Genomic DNA, 13,289 nt, shown 5'->3' on the forward strand with positions numbered 1-13,289 from the left:
CAGTGATACTATGATTTTTTATCTAGGCTAATAGAAAATGATAAGTAATTAATCTGCTATGAATTTGGAATAAGATTACACTTTTCATTAAGAGATGGTCCCTTAGACAAAATGTTAACCCATGTAGAAAAAAATCCTGAGAAAGGCAAACGTACCTCAGCTCCTTTTTCCCCAGGCAATCCTAAATCACCATCTCTGCCATCATTACCTTTTTGGCCTGGAAATCCTGGAACCCCAGGAGGACCTCTTTCACCTTTTATTCCTTAAAATAATTTGAAAAATGAAGTATAGTATTTACGGTACATTTTTCTTTTTATTATCTGCTTAGGTAAATACTAACCATTCATTCTATCCAGCTCTGTATGATATTTTTCACTTCTTGAATTCAGATTTCCTGAGTGTGGTAATATGTGCTTAGGAAGGCCACATGTAGTTGGATGCCTCATGAAACAAATCTGTTTCTTTAAAAGATGTGTTTATGGGCATCACTAGAATGTGCTCCTGTGCCTACTATATAAGGACTATTTGAAATCAGATAGTTTTATCCTTGATTTCAGTCAATTCGGGATATAGTAATACCATACAAGGCAGAACAATTGTACCAATACTTCCAAAAGGTCTTTTCCCCCTAGATTTCTCCTTCACTGACATTTATGAAAATGCAATTTCTGAACAAAGGTCAATAAAACTATTCTAACCCAAGGATTAATTTTGCTGCATCAAGAAATTCTTTATAAATAAACAGCAAATATTTAGACCTGCTCCAATGTCTGTAAATAGAGACCATCCTTAGCTAAACTAACCTTTTCAAACAATAAGATGGATGTCATTTTTCTGAATAATTAATGCAGCATTTGAAACGAAGCTTTATCACTTATCATTAGATTACTGTAATTTGTTTTTCTCTGTCTTTTCTAGTTTTACAGATCATACCATAACTGGGGAGAGTTTTTAATCTATTTAATTATGATAATTTTGGATATGCAAGTGTTTTTATTAAGGAAGTCTGGATATACACAACCTCTAGGCCTCCATAACTTGCCAAATTAATGACTTGAAGATTCAGTGAATGTCTTGCTCTAGTGCCTAGGTATTGTATAGGAAACAAAAAGGCTAACGATAAAATATGTATTTACCTTTTATTGAAACTCTTCCTTGGTCACCCTTCTCTCCTTTTTCACCATGTTGTCCTCCAGAACCAGGTGTCCCCTTACAAATGACAACCCAGATCCGAAAAAAGAAAAGAAAAAAAGAAAAAGAAAGAAAGTTTTAAGTTAATCTCCAGAAAAGAAGTAAAAAGGGAATTGAAGGGCAATTAGATATGCCTCTTGCTCTTGCATTGTTTCTTCCCCCCCAAAAAGGCCAGTTAATGTAGCATACTGATAAAAAACAAACTGCTGTATCGTTTCTGATATCAATAAAGAGGTATATGAATGGTGCTTGGCCTCTTCATTCAGCCCAACTACCAAATGCATGGAGATACACCTATGAAGGTAAGTACTGATGGCCCATGCTTTCGTTCATTCATAAATGTGAGAATATTAAAATGCAAACAGTTCACAAAATCTTCCTATTGCAGACTTTGTCCCATGATCCACAGAGTCTACAGAGTAAGGGAATCTCTCTAGATTGTTGTGACTGCTGGATGAGGTTACCCTCACAGAACTGAATGCAGCAGTAAATGATGGTGTTTTGTTGTTTTTTTTCTTACTAAGTGAAAGCCCAGAAAGCTGTCAGTGTAACATTGTATCTAGTTTAATACCTTAACAATCTATGACTTGACAGGTTTAGAGGTAGAAAAAAACACTTCTCTGTATTTTTACATTAATTTGTGCTCTCAGTCCTCCAATCTGGTTTGCACATCACCTTGGTGTGTCAATCTGATCTTGGAACAGTATATGTAAATGTAAAATTTGGTAACATGAAAAGCTGATGTTATATCCTGATGCCAAATAATTCTAGTACACAAAACCTTCACCACTAAAGAATTCATTTTGTTTTCTTTCATGAAGAACTTGAAATTGTTATATTGCAAGGAAGCTATCAAACAAACTAGAAGTCTTTATTTTGAGGATTATCATAGTTTTTCTTTCTAAGGACTGGGCAAAATGAAGGGCAAAATGTTGGTTCCACTTTAGCTTAATTGCTAAGAAGCATGTCATAAAGAAACAAGGCTTTGCCTATAGTAGCTGATCCAAGCGAGGAACAAACTTCAGCTGAGTAGTGCCTGAAAATGGGAGATTAGAAAGTAATACAGAACAATGAAGTGATAAACACAACAACAACAAAATAGCACTGCCTTTCAGACTCCATGGGAGTGAAAGATTATATTTTGTTCAGTCTGCTCCATCAAATAAATTAAGCACAACAAGTTAAGCACTTGAATTAAATTCTAAAAAAAGAAAAGGAATAAAGAAAATGACTTGAAACGCTTGAATAAAAGCAAGTGTTCCTTTACACATTCACACACGGATGTTGACATAAAATACGTCTTAACCTGATGACATCATGCAATTTGGTCATGCTAAAATTTTGCTGGAAACACTTTCTTTTAAAAACATTTACATTGCTTTCCAGGCCAGTTCCTTCACCACTCCTCTGAAATAACTCCTGTGTGAGTGTTCAGTCAATGTTATTTACTTACTGAAGCTCAGGAAATCTACTCACAGGGAGCCCTGGTGATCCCACTGCACCAGATAAGCCTGAATCACCCTTTTCTCCATGTCTTCCAGGGTAACCCATTTGTCCTTTCTTCCCTTGAGTACCTGGAGGTCCTTGTATACCACGGGGACCAGGAGGACCAGCACTACATGAGCAGAGACCTTGATTTCCTATAAATGTATCAAAATTACATTGAAACAGTTGCATAATACATTTTAAAAATACTGATCTTTTTCTTTCATGTCTGTATAGTGCACAGACCATTTTATATCTCATCATGGCCTTCAGAAGAGTGAAGCTTATCAACATATATTTCAGTGCTGAACAACTGCTGTAGTGTTGTGACTCTACTAACTTAGAAGCTGTAGTACCAACAACCATCTAACTATACACTTCGATAGTTCTGATCATCCAAGTTGCCATAAACTTCTGTTTGGAAATTTAGGACTGAAGTGACAATTTGGCAAAGGCCTCATATTCAAATTGTTGCTGTCCAGGTATACCTACCTTTTTCTCCTTTTTCACCTTTTCTACCCGGAAGGCCTATCTGACCTTTTGCTCCAGGTTCTCCAGGAATCCCTCTCTCAGTACAAATTACACCTTTGAAAAAAAACAAAGCTTAGGTCATCTCCCTTACGTCATTGTCCTTAAATGAAAATCTAGAGATCTTACGCAATACTTCACAAGCTATTGCTTACAGATCATACTACACAACTAAGTCTGGCTAGAGTTGATGCTGCAGGTGTTTTCTTCATTGCTACTATTTTTACTTATTCCACTGTAAAATCTTACAGGTTGTTTCTTTACTTAAGTATGGTGATTTAGGTTTCCTCCCCAGTCTACTGTGTTTTTAACTTCAGATGATAGCAACTCTACCTATATGTTATTTTGTGGATTCAAGTCTCACAGGAAGCTAAAGATCTTGACATCTTCCTAACTGACAATTAATGGGAAACACATTTCTTATAACACATTTAAGATTTGATATATCTATCAAAGGGCAGTTCTCAGATTTTTGTAGGGTTAACAAAAGCAATAAATCTATGAATGGTATTCTCACAACATAAATTGCTGTTGAACATACTAGGTAGTCCAGGTAAGCCTTGTCTTCCTGGCTGTCCTGGTAGTCCAGGTGGCCCAGGAAATCCAGGTCTTCCTGGAATTGCTTCACCTGTTCCAGGCAAACCAGGGTCACCTTGAAAACCTTGAGGTCCTGGTACCCCACTTATTCCTGGCAGGCCAGGCAGACCTGCAAAGTAATGATGCAGACAATTCAGAACCGTCACACAGAAGATACATGGTACAGTAAATAACACTTAAATCTAAATATTTATATTTTCTGTCCCCAGGAAAAATAAGTGGCTTCTGCTTTGTGCCTTCAAATGCCCCTTCTCCTCATTATCACCTGTCCAGATATCACAGTTTATTTTGTTGGTCCTTACATAAAGCAAAAAAGTCTATATCACTCTCCTTTACAACTTACTGAAGTTGGGAACAGGATTTTTGAGCACAATTTTACAGATACATGTACACCATGGATATACAGTTCATGGAGCCTTTTCAGCTTTGCCTTCTGTTCCTTTTCTAGCAATTCCTAATGTTCTATTTGGAACATTTTGGTTCTTTTATGAGTATGAATAAATATTGGGATTTTTTATTTATTTTTTTCACTGCCCGTAGACCCAAATCCTTATTGTTGATGACTTGCATGAAACAAGAACAAAGAATTTTCTTCCAATTTTCTCTTACTGGTATAGAGTTCTTATTTTATTCCCCAAATCTCTTACTTGTTCCATCATCTCCTGGTCTTCCTAGCAGACCCGCAGGGCCAGAAGGTCCAACTGACCCCATGTCACCTGCAGGACCTGGAAATCCAGGATCTCCTGGTGGGCCTAAACGGAATTATGAAGATATATGAAATGAACATCTCGTGCAATTGACAGTTTAAATAAAACAGCAATTGAAATTACAATTCAAGAACAACAAAGAAGTAAGACACAGTAATCTCTCCCTCTTTATCTGCATGAAACAGTTTTAAATGTGTGTCAAATTTTAAAGTGGGAGGATTTGGTTACTTTTCTATGGATTCCTGCCCATTTCACAGACACAGTTTTAATACTTTGTCACTCAGTAGTAGTATCTTTGCTAAATATTTTGGAACACTGGGAAAAGTGCTTGTCCCAAATAAATACATGTAGCAGTTAAAATAAATGTGCATCCAGTGTGTATCTGTGTTTATTTTCAACATTGCTATAATCAATACATATTTTTTGTTATTAATTAGTGATAAAGCTTAAATTAGATACAGAGGGCTTAATGAAATTGGAAAAGCAAAATGTTGGCATTCTGTTTTCAAACAATTCTGAAAAATGACATTTTCTCTGAAAAATATAAGAATATTCAGTGTCTACTCACATATCATGCACGTAACCAACATTAAATGTTACTTGAGATATTAGAATTAAGTATGGTCTTAAATCTTTTGCTGCATGAGCTGGAAACTCATAGAAGCCAATGGGAAACAATTTTAGTTGATTTTTGTTGAAGCTCCTACCTAGTGGGGAGGTTCTGCTGAGCCAGCATTGTGTTGTGATTTATTTTGGTGTTCATAATCAGCATTTGCTGTGCTAGAAATACAATGTATTGGAAGTTCTTTGTTAAAATGTTTCTACTGTACAGGTTCTCTTTGAGATGCCAAAACAAATCCCTTCCAGGCACCACGCTTGGCTGCTCCCCACTGCCTCCTTCTGTGCAGGAAGTAAGAACTTCCACACATTATTGCTAATTAGATAATAAAGTTGTGAAAAAGAGAGAAGATTTAAAAATCACAGCCCTGGGTTTTGGTAGGAAGGCAATGAGACTGAGTGGTATTCTATTGAGAGTACTAGACAAGTAGGGAAAAGATGCTAGGAAGTTGGAGGAGGAAGGAAAAGATGATACATATGTTTCTTCTGGCAAGAGAGTACCAGCTGGTGTTAACTCATAGCACCCACCAGACACAGCTGCAGCTCTCAGGCATAGCCAGGCAAACGATGTTTGGGAATGTCTATTTTAAAACATTAACATTACAGATTGTATTAATGAGTGAGAGTACCCTGATAAGGTGGAATTAAAGTAGGTTGATCAACCTTTTTTTGAAGTCAAGCATAGTTTGTACTAGGTCACAGGACCTAGTACACTTCAGATTATGTAGCATGCACAGCAGCTTCAGTACTTTCCAAAACTTTGGTTCTTCTGGATGTGTTGTACAGCCATAGAACACATGCTCTCTCTCACTGTCCAGAAAATCTAGACTTTTGAACAGATCATTTTGCACTGCCATATACAATTTAGCTTGAGAAATTTTGTATAAAAACTGATTTCTCTGATCTGTCTATATTAGATTTGTAAGAAAAAAAATACATATTCAGGAAATAGAGATGGAAATTATGGATTATGAAACTCCAAAATATTCCAATTTTCTTGTGTTTGCAGTATTGGAAAAAAACAGTTACACAAAATGAGAATAGCCTGGAAAACACAGTGTTTAGTGACTTCAGTGGACTTCAGAGATGAAATCCTGATGGAATTAGCTTTCTGCAGACTCAGGAACCGGGATTTCACCCCTGCTGCGCACTAAGAGGCTTAATTAAAGTCTAAAATATGTGTGTTGTGGCAATGCTGAACACAGGGTTTCTGAACTACAATGTGAAGCCTGATTTTCCTGTTTCTCTCCATTACCCAGCATGGGCTTATTTTTTAAAGCCCTTTCCTAAATAAGCCATGGCCCAATAACTAGGGACAGTCTAGCAGATCTAACTGTGGCCGTATGCATAAAGATCTTTCAAGTAACATTTAATTTTAAATAAGTATATTTATCATAGTTCCATTAAGATCAGTGAGGCATAAACAAACCTAGAAGATTACGTTCAGGATTTGTCCCTAGAGATTACTTTCTAGCACCTTAGCAAAATAGGTCTTTATAATAAAAAAATAGGTCTTTAACCTTTCACAGTACGCAGTGGAGTTCCAATAGCTCCAGGAGGACCTGGGGGCCCTTTTTCTCCAGGATCTCCCTGTAAGAATCCAACAGTAAATTGTACTGGTAGGCATAAACATGCAATGCCCTTGCATGTAACTGGAAGGATGTAGCATTTTCATATCACCTGGGCAACAGGACATAAAATAAATATCTTTCAGATTACCAGTGACTTAATATACCTATCACTTGTATCTATTTGGCTTTTCAGAACTTGCAACTTCTGCACTTGATTTCTCTCATACATCATAAAGTTGAGTCATTTACTGTATAATAAGCACCATTTGAAATGTTTTAACAACCAAGATGTAAATATTAAAATTTAAAATTCTATATTAGAATATAGAAATTACTTTTATGATGACAGATAAGCACTAAGAAAAGAGCTTTCAATTTGACAGATGTTATCAATGATAAAAAATGCTCAGTGTTTTAATAAGATGTTTAAAACATCTGCACCAGGGAAATATAAGTTTCTACTAACAGCAAGGAAAATCACTTCTGCTTGGAGGATTTCTACATTAGCCTGGATTCTGATATTTAGAATTCCAACTGAAGTGGACTTTAAGGAAGTCTTTTATGTGGCAAATTGTATTAGACTTTTTTGCTGTGGTGTGGATTAGAAATCAGTCCTTCTGTCTGCAGCAAATGGGAACTGAGAAAATAAGAATGTGAATCTGGGAACTGCATAGTTATGTAGCATTCCTCAGGCTGGAGTTCAGGGCGTCTTAGGACATGGGCAAGGAGAACTGAGAAAACTAGATGACCATCCTTGTATGAGTAAAACCAAGCAGTCTATGCCCCTCTGTGTACTTTCTCTTCTTAAAATTGATATTTTTATGACTTTTATACAGTACTGGAGATGTCAGAACCCCCAAATTGCTGCTAAATCTAGAGTTGTATTAAAAAAATGGAATTCTCACTCTCACATGCACCAAGCTGAAATCTTTACTCTTTGCTATTTATTACCTTTGTTCCAAGTGTCCTGAAAACAGTAAAACTTACGAGTAATTATGTTTGTAGAAAAGGAGATGGTCTAATAAGTGGGTAGATTTGGGAAGAATCATTAGTATATATATGGGGAAGCGTGTATGTGTGGGGTTTTTTCTGTAGTTCTTTTTTTGTTTGTTTATTTGATTTTTACCTTGATGCCGGGATAGCCAGGTTTCCCAGGAAAACCAGCAACACCCATTTCTCCCTGGAAAGGATCATAAATACCATCTATTTAGACATTAATTTAATTAATTGAAAAAAAGTCAGTGAGAGACTTATGAAATACTGTTAAATTATAATAGCTTCCACAGTTGTTTGTTTGTTTGTTTGTTTTTCCAGAGAAATTCAATGGTTTTGTAGAAGAGATTACATGTTTCATAGAATCTCCTCTATATTTTTGTTTGTTTGCTTTTTAATTTAAAAATCTACACAGGTTATTTTTATAGTAGTCACTGGGGTTAAGTGTAGCTGAGGCACTGAATTAGTTAGAACACATACCAGAAAACTCTGACTTTTTAACACAGGTGAAACTGGCTTGCTGCCTGCCTGTTTGGTAACTGTTAAGTCACAGCCTGAACATCTGGCCCAGATTGAGCACCTGGGCAAAGGACCCAGTCAACCTTGGGAGTACAGGTGAAGGTCATTCACCTGTGTGATGAGAAGGGGTAGAGGCTGGCTGCAGCTCTCTTAGACTTCATTTAAGGACTGACCCCTTCTAGGGAAGGGTGTCTGGTTGCAGATTCCTCCCTTGTGGAAGTCTCCCCTGTGAGCCTAGATCTTCAGAGATGGGTGAGCACTTTTCCTTTCCCTTTGTAACACCTTTCCATTGTGCTAGTCCCTTTGTTATTACACTTCCTGTATCCATTACACTGCACTGATCTTTCTGATTGTCATGCTGCTGAACAACCTGCTTTAATTTGCTATTACTGCATGAAAAGCAGCTGCTTATCAGTCCCTCCTGTCCTTTTATGATCTGCTGATATATTTATTCATCCAATATTCAAATTCTTGAGATCAACAGTGATTAAAAATAGAGTAAAAAGCCATTTTGCAGATGAAAGTCACCTGGAACATAATTCAAGATGGAAGTATCTGCAAATTAATGTGATTTAGGAATATAATGATCCATATCTTAACTAGATATGGAAGTAAACTGGAGAGAAGGAAAAAACACACATCTGTATGCCTACACCTATTACTCTTTAATCCAATAAGATATAAGAAGTTCGTAACTGCTCCTGGCATTTTTTGAGCTAGAGGGCTAAACAAAACATGCACTTAACACAAAATAACAAAAACAAGAGCATGGCAACCAAAGTTACTATTCTTTGTAACTTTTCTATCACACAATCTGCATGCCCACCAGCTTCCTTTCCTACTTACAACTTTGGCTCCAACTTCAGACAAATTTTAAGGAGCAATATAAACTCAAAAACACAGTTCATAGAACTTCTGTGGTAACAGAAGGAAAAGGAAGTAAGGCAATGTGAGCTCTCAAGCATGAGGAAATCTGCAAAAACAAACAGAAAATCAAGCCTCACTGATGTAGCTGTAAAGTGAGCTGCTATAATTTGTCATCTTACCTTTATTCCAGGAAAGCCTGTAGGTCCATGAGAACCAGGGCTACCCTGATAAAAATAATGTGAGTTAAAACAGTAAAAACTTACTCAAATTAGATCTGTACAGTATTGCTTAGCAGTTGATATTCCTTATATGTTTACTACTTGTACTACTTGGGATCATATCCTCCAATAGCTAGCACTTGCAGAGCTTTTGCAAATGTTTTGTTAGAAGTAGGCGTGAATTTTGAACTATTGCTCGAAGTAAATTAGATGGGTATTCATTTATTTTTATCACATTGCAAATATAGTAATGGATCTGTTGCTCCATGTATATACTGTTATGCACATCATGAACAAGCTGCTGCAAAAAACAAACAAAAAAACCTGCCATTGGCAGGTATGGAATAAATTAAAATTGGTACCTTAGAACGGAGCTACTTCTAAGAATTTATGCAGCACTAAATATTTAAAAGGTAAACATACAGATTTGCTTTCATTCCAAGGAAGGATTGAACTTGTGTGTAAGTCTGTGACACAGTAACTCCCAGAGCAAGACTACTAAATATTCTATACAGAAAGTACGACAAATTAAAAGAAACCTTGAAATCTTGTTTGGAAACGCATACTTAAACCACCAGATATTTTCTGAGAGTAATTGTAGTGAACTTGTGAAGTAATTTATTCTGAAGCTTCCTTACCCGCAATCCAGGGAATCCAGGAATGCCTTTTTCACCCTTTTCTCCTTTCCCAGGTATTCCCTGGAGTATTCAAAACATTCTGTTAATTTAAACTGGTAAAGTTTGCTATAGATTTTATGTGCATGTTTATTAAGTTTGTACTTAATGGATCTTTTATTTTGTTTGTTATGGTAAAACACTGGGGCTTACTTCATCAAGCACTACTAGTAGTACCTACTTATATTCAATTATTCAAGAAAGTTGTTTTGATTTCTTCACCAAGCTTTAACATACTTTTAGAAATTTGCTTTTTTTTTAAATTTTGAGCACCTTTAAGGCCCCATGAAGCAGAATCTAAGGAATTGCCTATAAGTAATGAATGTACAGTTATCTACAGGTACAACCAGTACTAGAACTACGATATAATCTCCACATTTTTTAAAGTAAGTCTTAATACAAAAGGAGTTTGTCTCCTTTTCCAGTCCTATCATGATGAAAAATGACTTCCTGAAAGGGTGCTACACTTTGAATGTAGAAATGTGATGTTTAGGCTTCTCCTCTGCCTACAAAACTAAATCAATGTTTAATATAAACTAGTTCCTTTCATTTGTCCCTAGCTATCTTCTGTTATTTTTTTCCCTGAGATCTGGTAGTTTTCTGTCTGTGGATTTCTCCCCTTCAAAACTATCAACAATAAAGACACCATGATCTATTCTGTGGCTGCTTCTGCTCAGCACTGAGGAACTTCTTTCTGGTATACTAATGTTTATATGCATTATACTGACAGCAACCCTCTCTCTGAACAGGTGGCTCTGCCATCTCTACTTTTGAGGATACCCAGAATGTGAAGTTAAAGTCTTTCTCTAATGTAATTAGGGAAATATAAGCATGCATCATTAAGAACACACACAGTTTTCCTCTGTTTCTCTCCTTGAGAAAAAAGAATCTGCACTTCTGTTTTCTTCACGGTCTGAGTCATTTGTGTCAGCCTTCCAACTGGAAACAAATAGAAGTTCCACAAGCAGGCAACATTCAATAGGTAGGTATAAAACTGAAAGGTTTTCAAAGGGTTTTCAAATATTTTTGCTTTCATTATGATGTAGGTGGTAGTTAAATTCCAGTGCACAAGTGGTGTTATTTCTTCCATCACCTCGTATTTTGAATGATCAACATAATAACAACAGAAGCACCACGGAAGAAGAGAATCGCATTGCTTACTTTAGGTCCATGCGGTCCTCTGTATCCTGTTATCCCAGGCACTCCTTTTTGGCCCTGCATATACAGAAGTAGTATTTACTATGCAGGACATACTTATGTGTTAACATTTCAAAATGCTAGTCTGAATTACTGGGGATTTTCCCCTGAGTGTACAAGGCAGAAGAAAAGAAGAAAAAATCATTAAGTGCTGATTTTTACTTCTGTTAACACTGTCAAACCAGCACAATGACTGTGGACTGAGTTAGATATATCCTTTCATTTCTAAAGACTTACTAACTGGGGCTCTGTTCCTACAAATATATGTGAAAGGAGTTATTTTGTGTCTGTGGCTCTAATAGTTTAACACAAGTATTCACAAATATAAATCCATTCTTTTGCACACAGCCTCAATTTGTGTGGGGTGCATGGTGGATTATGTAAACATGCCACCAGTCACACTTGACAGTAACATGGAGTTTATGTATGTTCTTGTGGTTCTTTTCTTCTTCATTCTATGGCTGTTTCCATAATGAAAACCTAAGATCCGGTACTTGAAGGCTATCAGATCTCTGGGTCGATGATGTAGGGCTAGGAATCCCAAAAAGCACTTTTTCTTTTCTGTGTTTTTTGCAGATTAGACTTGAGAAACACAGAGACTGTGCTATAGAGTTCTCTGTAACATAAGTTCTGTAACTCCTTTTTTAACAAAAATTCTCACACTTTAAAGTATACAATACTGTATTTTTTTCAGTGGCCAGAAAACAGGATCTTGCATTAAAAATAGACAACAAAATCACTTATTTTGTTTACCCTGGAAGGATTAGGGTTGACTGCTCAAAACATTATGCTGGAGAAATCTGAAAAAAAAACCAAAAAAACCCAAAAAAACCAAAAACACAAAAAAACAAAAAAAAAACCCCAAAAAACCTAAAGATCTGATAAATAGAAGAAATAGAAGTCATACTGAAGAGCCACATAAGAGATTAAATTAATTATGAAAATTAATGAACATTGAAAGAAGAGATTTGTCCTTTTTATTTCATCCTTAGCAAAAATGGTATTACTTGCCAGTTCAAGCACAGTTAAATGTGAAAACAGATTAAAACCTTTTCTCCTTTGAACAGCTGAGCTCCAGGAGGTCCAACTAACAGTGGTGACCCAGGTGGCCCAGGAAGTCCAACATCACCCTGTGGAAATCAGAGGAACAGCAGAAAGATGTTTTGTTCCATGCAGCATTTCAGTGAGATGTGGAATGTTTTGCTGTTGCACTACAGCAGTATGTATTTTTGTCCTTGTTGAGCAAGTACTAGTACTAATGCTTATACGGAGTTGCTTGCTTATAGCAGAGTTTGTGCTGAGACCTGTAAGCTTCTCTGCAGTCTTCTCTGATGAGTATGGCCAACAATCTTAACTATCTCCTATTCTTGTCACTTATTAAAAATAATGTGGCTAGGGAAATAAATGACAATATCTCATGCTCTAGACTAAAACCTTTGACACAAAGCTTTGTGAATGCACTTGAAATTATTGATTTGTTAAGGGAAGTTCTGCATGTTATTAACTTTATATGGATTGTAAACAGTGACTACATAAATTTGCAAAAGAAAAATCAAATATTTCACTTTTGTTCTGTGCTTTGAGTATGCTAATGGTGAAACTGGGAGAGGAAGCATTATGCTCTTCTCCTTTTCTTACAACATTTCCATAGCACCTGTTGCTGGATGCAGCAAGAAATTAGATTAAAGAACTGCTCCAGTAGCCACTGCTACTGGAGGGTAGTGCTGTGATTATTTAGGCAGTATCTACACAGGAGAAATGCTATCTACCATGTTGACTGTTGCCTTTCAGGTCCCAGAATACACTTGTTTTGGGTATGCAGCTCATTGAAGTAATTACTTTTGTATAGAATTAACTGATTTAGTAGCTTACATTAATTCTCCTGTTCTAACATGATCACTGGGAGTGTGCATCTACAATTTAATGGATTTTAGGGAACCCAGTGAGACTCTGTGAACATGCTTGGATCACTTTTTTTCTTGTGGATCTGAAGGTAGGATCTCTGCAAGGACAGAAATCCTAACTAAACAGATAGAATCCAAAATCTAAATGCTTGTGTTCAAAAGTGTATGTCCAAGGCAGGAAAAAATTGAGTTTTCTACTCAGTTTGAGGAACCTTCAATA

The 13,289-nt window shown here is 36.4% G+C and overlaps 1 protein-coding gene and 1 long non-coding RNA gene across 2 annotated transcripts in view; one reads left to right on the forward strand and one right to left on the reverse strand.

Annotated features, from left to right (window-relative positions):
- Window positions 1–13,289, reverse strand: part of COL4A4 (collagen type IV alpha 4 chain) — a 61,922-nt gene that overhangs the window by 26,164 nt on the left and 22,469 nt on the right. The window contains exons 13-24 of the mRNA XM_015871390.2: window positions 12,215–12,295; window positions 11,130–11,183; window positions 9,933–9,992; window positions 9,256–9,300; window positions 7,824–7,877; window positions 6,647–6,716; window positions 4,449–4,553; window positions 3,746–3,910; window positions 3,169–3,261; window positions 2,668–2,831; window positions 1,137–1,209; window positions 156–262 (exon numbers count right to left, since the gene is read on the reverse strand). Of these exons, the coding sequence (XP_015726876.1) occupies window positions 156–262; window positions 1,137–1,209; window positions 2,668–2,831; window positions 3,169–3,261; window positions 3,746–3,910; window positions 4,449–4,553; window positions 6,647–6,716; window positions 7,824–7,877; window positions 9,256–9,300; window positions 9,933–9,992; window positions 11,130–11,183; window positions 12,215–12,295 (1,071 nt within the window). The remainder of the gene's footprint in view (window positions 1–155; window positions 263–1,136; window positions 1,210–2,667; window positions 2,832–3,168; window positions 3,262–3,745; window positions 3,911–4,448; window positions 4,554–6,646; window positions 6,717–7,823; window positions 7,878–9,255; window positions 9,301–9,932; window positions 9,993–11,129; window positions 11,184–12,214; window positions 12,296–13,289) is intronic.
- On the forward strand, window positions 8,411–12,757 carry LOC107318051. Its single transcript, XR_001557138.2, has 3 exons — window positions 8,411–8,461; window positions 10,718–10,950; window positions 12,233–12,757. It is a non-coding gene; the product is annotated as an uncharacterized LOC107318051 (long non-coding RNA).

This window comes from Coturnix japonica, chromosome 9, assembly GCF_001577835.2.
Source record: "Coturnix japonica isolate 7356 chromosome 9, Coturnix japonica 2.1, whole genome shotgun sequence".
NCBI classification, from domain to species: domain Eukaryota; kingdom Metazoa; phylum Chordata; class Aves; order Galliformes; family Phasianidae; genus Coturnix; species Coturnix japonica.